A 14,336-nucleotide genomic window follows, 5' to 3' on the forward strand; every position below is an offset into this window, starting at 1 on the left:
AAGACATGGCAGGCCTCATGGAACTAACTGAGAGATATTGCATGGCGATTCAGGAAGAGAAGGGTACTGACAAAAGAAAACCTTGTTCCCTACAGTTGCCCCAATTAGAGACCCTGCAGAGGGAAGCCAGAACTGGTGCAATATAGAAAGACCACTCTCACCTCTCCTGCACTGCCATAAATGTGGAGAGGTTAGTTGCATTCTACTGCAATGCCCCAGAACAGAAAAAAAACAATGTAGTGCAGTACTGTTTGGTGACAGTGTCTAACCCTGTTTCTCTTCCATTCACAGGTGCAGTGTGTGTAAAAGAGCATTGGGTCTCCTGGACACTACCATTGCTGCACACCAGTTTAACAACCCAAAACATTATGATAACAGGTGGGACAATCTTTCCTGTATTCATGGCAAGAAACTCACCTGTCATACCTCAAATTACATATAGTATAGTTTGGTTTTCGTTGATTACACCACTCGTTATCCCGAAGCCATACCCTCTGCAAGTGGTTAATAGCAAAACCATTGCTCATTAACTCATATTGGTGTTTGCGCAGGTGGATATTCCCAAAGAAGTACTTACAGACCAAAAAAACAATTTTCTTTGGATACATTTGGGGAAATGGCCACATTTGGGGAAATGGCCAAATTACTGAAAATAAAATGACTTAAAACTTTTGTTTACATTCCCCCATAGTGATGAGCTGGTAGAACTACTGTATTTAATCAGACCTTAGAGCAAATGCTGAGCAAGGTCATCTGAGTGGATGGATGGGACTAGGACCAACTGCAATCCTTGGGTTTAATTTGCCTACTGGGAGGCATCATAAGCCTCCATAAGATTCTACCATTTTGTTATAAGAAAGGCAACCTTATGGATTGCTAGATATCATTAAAGAAGGGTGGGAGTCATAGATCCACAATACCCAACCCACAAACTTAACTAAATACATAGAAGAAGAGGTTCTTGCTCAAAATATGTTGGCCATATCTACACCTTGCATCATATCAATAGATTCTGAACCCAGTGACACTTCTTCTTATGTCATGCCTTTCTAGGTTTCATGATATATATTCTTTTGATAATTACTGTATTGTAAATAACTAGGACTGATAATTCTTTTTTCAGTTGGCTCATACTGTTTTTTATTTCTTTTATTATTGTTTTTATCATTTGCTTCATACTGTTATTATGTATATATTTTAATGTAATTTTTCTGTTTGCTTTTGTACAGTAATTACAATTTTTGTGTATGGTCCATTGGCATGTGTACAAAATATATTTTCATTGTATTTTATTGTATTACACGTGGGATATTAAATTTCTTTTTATAACTAGTTTGTGGAAACATTCTATTTTTCCATGCGTTGATTGCATTGTGCTTTACTTTTTATAAAAGTTTTTATTTTATGCACTATACTTCATTCCATAATAATTGCCTTCACTTTTTTTTATAATTTAGAGTGAAAGTGGTATTACATACTTTGACATTTGTTCTTTTTTTCTTTTTCCCTTTATCTGCATTTAAAATACATATAGAAATTTGGTTTGGGTTTTGCTTACTTTATCTCTTGGAAACAAATCGTAACGCATGTTAGGCATTTTATAACACATGATCCTTATAGCATTTTCAACTGATTGGATGTCAAAGGGTTTTTTTATCTCTTAAATCTAATTGCTTATGAGCTGTTTTACTAAGGGACTACACATCACAATTAGCAAAAATATTAACTCAGCCAACTTTTCATTGTAAACATTCTCAGATACACACCAAGGTTCACTTAACCCAGGATCCTTTTAATTATAATTCAACATTGTAACATTGCACATGTCAAATTGGAGCATCATAAAATTTTATGTACACTCCATCTTCATGAAAACAGTTAAATTATATGCTACGGTTAAGGCATGTTGTAGAGTGAGTGTCTGACCAACGCTGAAGTTTGGAAACACTAACTAAATATATTTTATTTTGGAATGAATGTAAAGAGTAGCTAATTTCATGACGCATGTAGACTAGCCTCAGGTAAATATTCATATTATTTTAACTTGCTTCAATTTTTGCTTGCAACAACATTAGCTTGCATTGACTATGTCAAGTTTCCGATCAGTAATACATTTTATTCCCACATCCCAAAGATAGGTAGGTTAGACTATTTAATGATTGTCAATTACTTACTCTATATAAGTAAGTATGGATGTGTTTGAGGAAGACACCCAGTCCAAGACTAAATTGTCCATGTTCAGTTCAGTCAGGATGCTGATATAGAGGATATAGGCTATGTATGGTGCTATAATAAAAAGTGATTAATTGTGTAAGTTCCTCACTGACATTCATGACACTGAATGATTGCAACTCACAACTGACTGATTACATCATTAATCACATCATCATGGTGTCAAAGCATGCACAAATGAAATGTTTTTGTTCTGAACTTACTCCATAATGGTGTAGAACTGACAATAACAAAAGTATTTTTTTTGTCTTGAAAGAGCAGTTGGATTTTTCTTGCTTTTATTAAGTTAAACCCTGCAAGGTTTTAAAATAATAGGTCCAATTCCAGGAATCCTATGCTAAAATTCAAGCATTTCTAAGTGTTTTTGCTTTTTTCATGAAGGAAGGCTGAGACCTCTAATTGTATTAACACCTGCAGGTCCTGTAATCAGCATCATAGCAGCCCTTGGGGTTTATTTACTGGAACTGCAGCTACTTTTTCCATTCAACGAAAAATTTTTGTATTTTGTCGTTGTGGCCAGGGTTTTGACACTTTTCCTCTCCTTTTTGTCATTTGCTTTGGGGTACAACAAAAAAGAGAGAAAAGTAAACAGAAGGTAAAGAAAAAAAGTGCTTGGTGCTACTTTATTGGATACTTAGATGGGCCACCACATCAATTCAATTAAGGAAGTACACCATTCCTTATGTAATGTTTTTTTGAAAGAATGATATAGTAAATTTAAAGGGGAGGTGGGTGGAGAAGGGGAAGACTGGTTTATTATGTGTACTTTGAGGAATCATCTGATATGCAAGCACAATCTATTTCATGAATATTTTAGAAGGCAGCTTTTGTGTTCATTACATCATAATGTTCTTTAGCAAAGCTTTTACTATCCACATGCAGCAACAATGCTCCTGTCTGGATTGTCTCGATTACACACCAGTGTTTTGTAATGTGTGGATCCTAGGAAGACCCTATTTTCCCCTTCATAACTTTTCATTATGTAGACCTTAACAAAATGTTTCATGTCCCCTAGTCTTACTACCCTGTCAGGTACTGTAGTTAGCATCTGTAACCCCCAGGCAATTACACAGAATAAAAGTGCAGGCTGGAGAAGTTACACCTTTAATTATGTATTATAGATAATATGCTTAAAATAATAAACAGTACAAATGTGACTGTTGATTGAAAATAATACAACCTAATATTGCTAGATGTACAGTTTTGGGTGGCACATAAATTAGTAGTTACACTCAGTTCTTCCTCTTAGCTAGACAACAGTTTTCACAGGGCCAAGCAGCCTGCCTGTCTACACCTTGCCTGAAAAAGTAGAAATAGAGAGAGAGAGAGAGAGAGAAGGGCTTAGAGACTGAACTTATACCAGTTCCTGTCACATGTCATGGACCAATTGAGAGTCGTGGTACAGAGTAGCCCTCCTGTTTCAACGACACCTCAGTCCTTCAGTCCCTGCTTCTTGTTTTGTCAAGACTCATGGCTGGATAGCATACCATTTAATCCAGTACATTTCCCTTTTATCTCAGACTAGCTGACCAATTTATGGCCTACCTGGGGGGTGGCTTATGGAATGTTCTCCACAGAGTTATAACAAAGCACCCTTGCAAAATTGGTTACAAGTAGATAGATGGATGCTCTCAACCTCCTGACCACAAACTACACTCTCAAAGCAGCATTGAACAAAAAGGTTCTTATTGGTAATTGTATTAGTAATTAGTAATTGTACCAGCCACCCTACCTGACACAGACAGGCAGACGCAATTACTGTCCAGCACACACATTTTTTATTTACAGAGGGGAGCCGCTTTCTCGCTTCCCAGAGCACAGCACAATGCACTACAGTACACGTCTCAGTCCTGTCCTTTCTTCTTGACTCTTCTCCCTTTCAGTCCTTCCACCACCACTCCCTCTCTGGCAAGCTTTGTCCACCTCCTCCGAATCGAATGGAGTGAGGTGCCAACTTTTATAGGGCACCCGGAAGTGCTCCAGGTGTTCACATATCTTCTTCCGGCAGCACATTTGAGTGTGGCGGAAGTGCTGCAACTCAAGGCTCAGATACTGTCCGTGGGCCATGGGCTTCTAAGCTTCAAACCTGTGATTCTGCTCTGAGCCGGGGTGGGGGTGGGGGGGGTAGGGGTACAATTTGGTACAATTGATTGCTTTGGGGGGGGGTTCCCTCTTGTGTTCTGGGGGAGGGATTGCCCTGAAAATGCCCTCTCCTCTGGTCCTTCCATCACAGGGGTGTCCCGGCTGGGCAAGGGCCCCGGCCATCCGCCACAGTTCCTAAAAATTTGGGGAGTTCACAATGATTTGCTTAAAAAAAGATGTTTCTTTAAGTCACTAAATAATTTCTAAATCGCAACTTACAATTTTCAATATATTAAATATTCATCTACATCATAATTACAAAAAGAGGTTTCTTGTAGAATCTCAAAAAACTCAACACCTTTAAATATTTTAGTTTATTTCTATTATTTGTCTAGTGTACTGAATGTTTCTACATTGTGTCAACCAATTAAAGAAAGGTTTTTAAGATTTTACTATCTTTGGTGAAAAATGAGATGCTATAGCTAGATTATCAATGTTTGAATTGTTTATATATTGTACATGAAAATGCAGTAGAGTGCATGGGTTAATGTCCAAATTTGTTACATATTTGTCAGCAACTTGTTCTATATATTGTTTTTTTATTTTTGCATACAGCCACCACTTTATGCAAGTGAAATATGGCAGCTGGACTCGAAAAAGCATGCCACAGGTGCATTTCTAAGATTGCCAGCAATGGTAAGCATTTATTTAATAAATTATTAGAATCTTTCTACCTTTAAATGGAAAGGTAAGAGCTTTACTCTATCACATTGCTATCTACAGGTAAAGTGGATAACCCCAACCCTAATCCTTTGCATTTCTTCATTTCTTTTCTTGCTTTCTTTTTAAGACATACAGACAAGACATGCCCGAAAGAGGTAACATAACATGAGTAACACTAGCAATGCACATAAACCATAAACACTTGTTTGTTCCACTTGGGTGACATTCAGAATCAGCCAGTTCTGGACCTTTAAGGCCACAGTACTTGACTTTTGTTTCTTAATTTCATGCTAGTTCTTGTTGTTAATTGAACTTCTTGTTTAATCAGGAGGTTCATCCCAGATCTCTCATAAATTAATATGATGTTTATTTCTCTTTTGAAATTCAGAAAGATTATTGTTGTCTTGGATTTTATTACACTGGAAACTTTTCATTTTCTTCCTGTTTATATAATTTGGTAGAATTGATTGGTTAAAAATTTTTAAATGTTTTATTGTTATTTCATTTGTAACCAAAAGAAAATTAGTAGTAAAGCTGAGTTAGATGACCAGCTATCCTGGCACCATCATTAATTGTGTTCTCTATAAAATAGCTCTTTTAGTAAAATATTAAGAAATAAAAAATGCAAAAAGAGCTAATCCTCTCCAGTCCACAAAACATACTGTGGTAGGAATTTCAAACTCAGCACAATGGCAATGGGAACAAATGTAGAATTATTAAATGTCATATTACATTAATGTTAAGGAAGTGTCTGTTATTTACAAATTGGTTGGAGAGAAAACCTGTCACCACAGCAGCCCTCCAGGGCTAGGACTGGTCATCTTTGCAGCTATATGGAATTCATGCCCTGATTAGCTAACCTAGATTCTAACAAAATAGTTTGATCAGAAAACCAAAGTAAGACTCCTTCATACCTGCTGCTTGAAATTCCTTGTGCCACACTTTTGTGTCACTTACTTTTACTCTTAACTTGCATGTGCTTCACTGGGTGCTGGAAGAGAGAGAGTGTTAAGTTTCTAGATAACCTCTTGGACAATTCTGGTGTTAAGACATATGTGAAATATTTTCTTAGTCATTTTGGTAGAGCGTTCTCTTCAAAACTGATGCCCCATCTCTACTCTTTAACCTTTTACTGCTATTAAAAATTTCCAAGCATCCCAAAATGCAGACTGAGGTGTCTTGTCTATGTCATAGTCATCTGCCCCCCAACAAAACTCCAACATCTCTACTAAATGCAGAAGAAACCACACATCCTATCAGATTGTCAGACTGAAAGTCAGGCACTAACACATCTTCCATTCACAATAAACAAGATCTTTTTGCTCAAACACATTTCTAAAGGAATATGTCTCAAATTAATGTATGGGTTTTTATGTGTCCTCTCTCAGCATTTGCAATGTAGTTTCCTTGTAAAGGAGCAAGAAGTATATTCTTGAGCCGTGGATTCATCCCCTCAGCGCAAAATGTCAACTGCTAAATATATAATTGTAAGATCTGTAAGAATCTGTTAAGTACATTGCTATTGTTATTTCCACATCACTGCACTAAACTGTAATACAGTAACAATGCTTTCTCTTCTAAGATGGATGGAATCCTTTTTGGGGACAAAAAGAACTGGATGGAGACAGATTTCTGTTGTTAATACAAGCTGTATTCTCTGCAGCTGCTAGCACATGGTCAGGTCAAAAAAAACAATAACAATCTTACTTCCTCTCACAAATCCTTCCAGATCTTGAATGCCTAACTTTATAAACACTACTTTCTAACACATTACAGCGTAACAGAGAAATTAACATCCATCCATCCATCCATTTTCCAACCCGCTGAATCCCAACACAGGGTCACGGGGGTCTGCTGGAGCCAATCCCAGCCAACACAGGGCACAAGGCAGGAACCAATCCTGGGCAGGGTGCCAACCCACCGCAGGACACACACAAACACACCCACACCCCAAGCACACACTAGGGCCAATTTAGAATCACCAATCCACCTAACCTGCATGTCTTTGGACTGTGGGAGGAAACCGGAGCGCCCGGAGGAAACCCACGCAGACACGGGGAGAACATGCAAACTCCACGCAGGAAGGACCCGGGAAGTGAACCCAGGTCCCCAGGTCTCTCACCTGCGAGGCAGCAGCGCTACCCACTGCGCCACCGTGACACCCAGAAATTAACATTGCAGATCTAAATGTAGGTATATTCCTATTCTCATTCTAATATAATGAACATTTACTTCTCTAATTTAATACTTGTGACAACATAACTTTACAATACCTTTACACAATACATGCCATGATTTTATCATGATATCAAGTAAAAGGTTACAGTATGCCATTTCATGATAAGTGAAGTTGTAGTATTTGAAATGTGGATAGAGGTAGGGTTTGTCACGGAACTAATTCCTTAAAAAATGTTGTGTATTAAGAACACAAGAAAATAATGAAACTGTAATATAAGAAAATGCTACAAAATGTTTTTGTTTAGTTAAGTTCAAATTTCATCATCACATTTTGAACAAGTCTTTTTGTTTTGCTAATTAGGAACAAGACTTTCAAAAACTGAATGCATTCATAATAACTCATAGTTTTTCCCATTTCCATGAAGCTTTATTGTTGCCATTATAATCATAAGCAGAGTAAATAAATAAACAAAACTAGTTTGGTGGCTGTAAAGTAATATGGTTCAATGTCTCCATCTAGTGGTATTAAGGTTAAGAATTACAGAACTTGCATATTTGAATGAGAGCCTCTCAGTGTGTCAACAACAGTATTCATAGTACAGTACTGGTATAAAATGTAAAGCATACTTCAGAATGCTCAAGCACTATAGAAAATACTTTTTTTTTTTTTTGCTTATTAAAATTATTTTTTGGATAGTCTTTGGCATCAGTGATCTTGGACTACATTTAACAAGATAGATAATGAAAGAATCACTGAATGAATTATTAAAACATAAGCGTCATTTTGATCAAAGCATTTCATGTTTTATTCATTTCTATTGTTTATTTGACACATAATAGTTGCATAGACTGCAGAGTGCTGCAGGTCTGAATCTGCATACTAGGATAATGTTCTTTGTTCATGAAAATAAGAGAAATTAACCTCTGATGAAAACATTAATTGCAAAGGATGTACTCAGTTGATTTTACTTTGTTTTTAAAAGCAGGAAAAGTAACTCAGATGGTTTAGTTGAATATTAATCTGCATTCCTTATTAAACCACATTTTGATAACATTTATGCCACACAGCTATGTTTTTAGCTATGTTTTTGTCTGCAATCTGTTTTCAAAGATAATTTAAATAATTTTTTCTTTACACTATTTAGCAGGTCTTATTTTTGGACTTCTGGCCATTCTTGCCCTTCCTCTTACCATGGCCTTTGTAGGTAAGATGACTAGCATTTACATAATTTACACTACAGTATTATAACCAGAAGTGAATTGTTTACAAAATAATGCTTCTGCATGGTTATTAATACTGGCAAATTTGGTTGATTATGTATTTTAATATTTTATTTCTTTTAAGGAATGAAATATTTGGAAGACTGCCCAGTCCAGCCTCTGATTCCTTTGTATTTGTTAGTGGGAGGCATTATTGGAACATTAAAGGTACATTATTTGTATTTAAATCACATATTCCTCAAATTCATTATAGCTTCAATGCCTTGCTTAAAATTGTATAAAAAAACATAGACATACACAGCAACAAACATTGAAAACCTTTTTATAGATTTAATTTCTTAAGGATGACCCAAAAATATCTAAAGCTACAAAATCCAAAGCTACTGTTTAAACAATGAAATGTTTCATGAAAATTTGCTGACATTTTGGGACTATAAACAATCCTTATAAAATAAACTAATTCAAATTTTATTTTTCATTCCCACAAGCGTTCTTTCGTTGAATAGGCCTATGCTGCCAGAATGGTTAAGGTTAGGACTTGGTTAGATATAATCAGTGACAGGACATCTTCAGAGGTCTTGTGGAGTCCAAGTCTTGACAGGTCAAAGCAGTTTTGGCAGCACAAGGGGAGCCTGCACAATATTAGGCATGTGGTTTTAATGTTGTGGCTGATCAGTGTAAATTTAAACATTAGGTAAACTGAGAGTCTTAAAACTACCCGCTGCCCAGGAAACTATATTGACAATAAACTGCCTGAACTGAAAGTGTAACACTTTAGAATTCAATTTTAGAATGGAATGGTTTTGAAGTGAAAAAGAAAAAGCCACAATAACTTGAAGAGAACATGCAGACTACACACATTGCACACTTGAACACAAGACTCTGGGGATATCTAGTAGCAATGCTGTCCACTGGGTCACTAGTTTTGTTGAACAGCATAAAGCCATTTTTCTACATTTTCTCCATAACATAATTTTCTACATAACTGTACTTTCAACACCAGGACTCTGCAGTTTTTTGCCTCAGGTTGGCAGTGAATGGAGCACACACTCCTTTAGCTTCCTTGGTGGCCTTTTCAAATTTGCCATCATCATCTGCCTAGCCCCATGCTGATCGGCTTATTGTTTTGTGTTAAATGCATTCCTGATATTTATCTGCTTTTCCTTTTTTCATATTACTGTTGCCACTTTTAAGGGAGCAAATAGTAGTGTACTTTTTGCACCTCTTTACTGGTTTGCACTGCATGGCCTTGAATGGGAAAAACTGAAACTGAAACAGCAAACATGTGATTAAAGAAAAATATACTCCACATTTTAATTCAGAGAATAAGGGACTTACTGAGGGAAGTGTATGACTTAATTTGTATAACATTTGGGGGCTATGATTCACTGGCTCTTACAGTAATTCAGAAATGCCACTATATGTGACATCACTACTCCATAAAAACTTATTCTTTGGTGTGTTGAGATGCATCCACATTTTTGGATTTAATTACAAAAAAAAACACTAAACTTTGTATATAAGACAGGGAAAAGATTTTAGATGACTTTTTTCTTTGAAAATGTTCTTTGGCCTCTTGTTTTTTAAATTGTTCACTCTAGTCTCTCTTTTGATATATAGACATGCAACATCAAGTTTTCTACAGAGACACGTTTTAAAAAACTAAAATGAAATCGTATTGCTTAATTTCTTATTGTTTGGTCTTTGCTTGTACATCTGACATAACGTCTGTAACGTAGTGAAATACACTGCCTTTTGGTATACAAAAATCATCTTGATTTTGGTTAGTTACTATCTTGTGTTTAATCAAATGTTTTTCTAAACTTCTAGAGTTATAACATATAAAAGGGCACTCATCAAGTTAAGGAGTCTGGCTGACAAATCCAAAGGCCAAGAACTGATCTACCAGCTCACCTTATCTATATATATGTAAATCAATGTATGTGTGTGTGTATGTACTGTATGTATGTACCAGCATCACTTCTGAATGGCTGGAGTGATTTTCATGAAACTTGGAACACATGTTTCTCATTGGTCGACTGAAAATACTGTAGGGTGAAATCAGTCTTAACCCACTCCCTTCTGGGTATGGTGGGGGCTTAATCTTGCAGCCTTGTATGTATGTTATCATCCAGTTGACACTTGGAACGACCACCAGACGGCAAACTGGAGGTGATTGCCAGCATTCTTTATATTTGAGCAAAATGGCGCCCCTGTTGCTTTTGAAATTAAATAGAATTGGCCTGTTCAGAGCGTCAACTGGATGATAACATACACACAAGACTGCAAGACAAGCATATTAGTGAGTCTTCATTGTTTGTCAATTTATTTTTATTTTTAAAGTTATGTTTTTTTTAATTATATTTTTCTCAAACAATTAAAAAAAAAAAAAACACTTTATTTTCCTCCTGGGAAACGTCGGGTATTTCAGCTATGTTAGCTAGTAGATGATATTTTTCAGCGGTGGAATGGCCAACATGTAATACCATGCAATCATTTTTGCAATAAAGTTATTTTTAATATCAGTCTAATCAATTTCATGAATACCTGTATATGGTATTTTTATCTTGAATGGCAGCCTGTATTGTAGGGACACCTAATTCAAGTGCAAATCCCTAAAAACTCAGTAAAATTACCCTTTTTTTATAAAAGGAAAAAAAAATTAAGGCAATACATTAAGATTGTCAAAACTGCTCTAAATCAGATCAACTGCAATATGTTCCCACTCATTATGATGGTAAATATAAACACTTTGAATCAGTCCACAAACTCTTTGATCACAACATCTGTAGGAATCACTTATGATTATAAATCAAAGCTGCATCTTCAAGCTCAGCAGTATGGTTGGGGAACAATTATTGACTTGCTACACAAATGATACTTTTGAAAATGAAACTGGACAACTGCAGACAGACTGATAGCTAACTGAGCTAAAGAGGGAGAAATGGAGGAGATATAAGCAAGCTGCATCATTCTATCGTGCTTGTCTATACATTGGAAGAGTATTTAAGAAAACAGCAAATAATGTGTAACATATACATGTAATAATAATATTATAAGCTACAAGTTTAAAATAAGACTAATTTGTTGGCAAATTAGTTCTTGCCGAAACAACCCAATTCGAAATGTGGAAATTGTCACTTCTTGCTGTGAAGTGAAGCAGAAACTGTTTTTCAACTGTTCCCTTGTCCCTAGTCCCTGGTCCCTTGTCTCGTATAGTATCATCAGCTGCAATAAATGCATGCAGTGTTAAAACTAATGCCCAGGCTGAGTTTAAATAATGAAACCAACAGAGGATTGTTTATGCTAGCATCAAGACCATTTAGCATTGATGTTGTATTCCCCTACTGTGAACTTTAATTAGGAATTATAAGAAGACCTGCTTCTTGTGATTGCAGTGTTTGCTTCTAGCTACCTAGCAGTCTTTTTCTAATCCCTTGGTGACCTATAATAAAACATTTGAAATAATAATCTACAAGTAAAATAGTCAGAAAAAAATCACTTTATCAACAATTCTGTTTACAGGTGACTGTTCTTCTTTATGACTCAACGAGAATGAGGTCACTACTTTCCAAATCAGTAATCATAGCTGATGATGATGATGATGAATATCCATGGCGACAGAATGCACACAAATACTACATTCATGTCACTCTTAGCGTATTCTTATTTATCTGGTTCATACTAGGTAACTACTGGGTGTTCTCTGTCCTTCTCCCCAACTTTATTCCACCATTTCATCAGCCACATAATTATTGTGATAAAACTCTGTACATTTTTGCTGTCTGTGTCCTCATCATCAGCCATACTGTACTTTTCCTTCTTCTCATATGCACTTGTTGTCTTTTCTGTTGCTCTAAAACAAGGAGCACTGCTGAATATGACTGATCATCACCCCTGCTTCTTGGGCCAATGTTTGGAATATGGCTAAACTTACAAAAGAAATATCATCAGCCCTTCGTTTGTTATTGTCCAGTATTACACAGTGTACAGTAGTATAAAAGGCATATCTGTTATACATCTCAATCGGAGTACAATCTTGTGTCAAACAATTCAGTAACTGTGTTTTCTGTTTTGTTTAAACATAATGCCAGTTATTAAAAATCCCTTGTGTAATATTTATTCCATTTGGCTTTTTATGTATATACTTTTCTAAATTGCTGGTATTTTATAATATTAAACTTATGAAGTACTGTTGCATTTTGAAGAAAATTTATTTATAAAATCAATTGAGCTGTTTGTTCCAAGTAATCTATATAAAGTTTCTGACAGGCAACTATGTGCTTTTTTAGATATTCATATATAAAGCATCTTGAAGAATTAGTGCTGAGTAATTTACAGTTTTACTTTGATAGGATAGAAAGATCTAGCTAAATTCATTACAATAGATCATGTTTCCCTAAAGAGTGGCACATATTGTTTTGTCATTTAGAAATGAATGTTTGTCATTTTAACATGGATGATATTATTTTATTGTGCTGAAATGGCTAAAAAAATCCTCAGGTATGAATGGATTTAAAGCACTGTTCCAAACTGTTTTGTTAAAATGGAGAAAGGAGAACTCCAAAAACACATTTACCATCACATTTCTTAATAGCATCTATAAATTTGCATCATGTCATCTAGCTTAGGTCCATCTTTCTAATACTGCTCTATCATACAACTGTCCCTTTGTAATTCAAGGTCTCTCCGCATTTCACTATATCTGCTGTACTTTATTACTGTTCAAGAAAATATTACACTAAATTATTTTTAGCTTGCAGCACAATAAAATTGTAATCTGCCACTAAGTTATTCAAATTGCTTAATGTCAGTTACACTGTTGGTGATATAAAATGTGTTTTCCTACATCTTTGCTCTACTTGAAGCTTTTGACATGTAATATGCCTTATATACTTTAAAAAAAGTATTGAGTATTTTGTTTGTGAATAAAGTTGAATACTACTGATTGCTCTCTTGTTTTTTGTTTTTATTTATATTTTGTTTTATTTGACCCTTTATCCCTGAGGTTAAGGTCACTATCCCTGTTGTGTGTCAAAAAAGATGACTAAAAGAGATGGATGTCAAGAACGACATACAGTATGGCCCTAAAAAGTTCTGCCCCAGTATCCCTTTAATCTACCTAAATAAAAGCATCTGTGTTTCCTTCCAGTTGCTAGGTCTCTGTCACTCCAAAAGATAGCACATCATAAATATTGTAATAATAAAGTGCACTGCATTTTTCATTCCAATAAACACAAATATTAACACTGCTTTTATGAACCCCATACCAAATGGCATAAAACAGAGACAAATGCATTACATGGTTAGCTGCAAACTTTTAACACTGAGGCCTATGTCGATCACTTAGCTTTTAACTTGTCTTAGACGGGTATAACGGCTATTGATGAGATACAGTGACAACAGTTACAATGCATGAACAGAGGACAGCCATGAGTGCCCCCTGCCTGCCCACATCAAACAGAAATTTGGAGAAATGGGTTGAGCCCAATTACTTCTTTGCATATTCTAATTTCTGAGCATTGTTTAATCCATCTTACAACCATTTGATATTTTAGTGCCTGTCTTTGCCATAATGTCCAGAACATGTGGCTTCAGAACACGCAAAGTCTATCACTGACTGATGGCTCAAGGTACTGTTGTGCCAGGTACACTTATAAAAAAACACTTTTGAATATGGTATTTGTTATGAAAAGTTTATGACTAGCAAAGAAATCCCAGTCACGTCATCAGATTTCTTGTCCTAACCCACCAGAAAGATAAAAGCTTTCAGTAGGAGTACAGAGTCAGAGTACAGTCACATTTGGAGCATGAAATCCTGTCTCTAACAGGGCAAAATATGTTGCTTAGCTGTTATGAGCATAAATGCAAGTAATAGTAAGTCTCAGAAACTCAAAGCC

At 35.7% G+C, this 14,336-nt stretch overlaps 1 protein-coding gene across 1 annotated transcript; it reads left to right on the forward strand.

Moving 5' to 3' along the window:
• Positions 1–238: 238 nt before the first annotated feature.
• LOC114651367 (transmembrane protein 272-like) lies at positions 239–12,436 on the forward strand. Its single transcript, XM_028801272.2, has 5 exons — positions 239–378; positions 4,930–5,010; positions 8,361–8,420; positions 8,561–8,643; positions 11,962–12,436. Exons 2-5 carry the CDS (start codon positions 4,953–4,955, stop codon positions 12,322–12,324), a joined length of 564 nt encoding a protein of 187 aa, XP_028657105.1. The 5' UTR covers positions 239–378; positions 4,930–4,952; the 3' UTR covers positions 12,325–12,436.
• Positions 12,437–14,336: the final 1,900 nt, after the last annotated feature.

Source organism: Erpetoichthys calabaricus, chromosome 4 (genome assembly GCF_900747795.2).
Source record: "Erpetoichthys calabaricus chromosome 4, fErpCal1.3, whole genome shotgun sequence".
In the NCBI taxonomy this organism is placed as follows: Eukaryota; Metazoa; Chordata; class Cladistia; order Polypteriformes; family Polypteridae; genus Erpetoichthys; species Erpetoichthys calabaricus.

Bases quoted from the DNA above. Each gene is read 5' to 3' on its own strand.
- LOC114651367 (XM_028801272.2), top strand. From the start codon at position 4,953: ATGGCAGCTGGACTCGAAAAAGCATGCCACAGGTGCATTTCTAAGATT. The intron at 5,011-8,360 runs GTAAGCATTTAT...TACACTATTTAG, and splicing joins TTCTAAGATTGCCAGCAATG to CAGGTCTTATTTTTGGACTT. The intron at 8,644-11,961 runs GTACATTATTTG...TTCTGTTTACAG, and splicing joins GCATTATTGGAACATTAAAG to GTGACTGTTCTTCTTTATGA.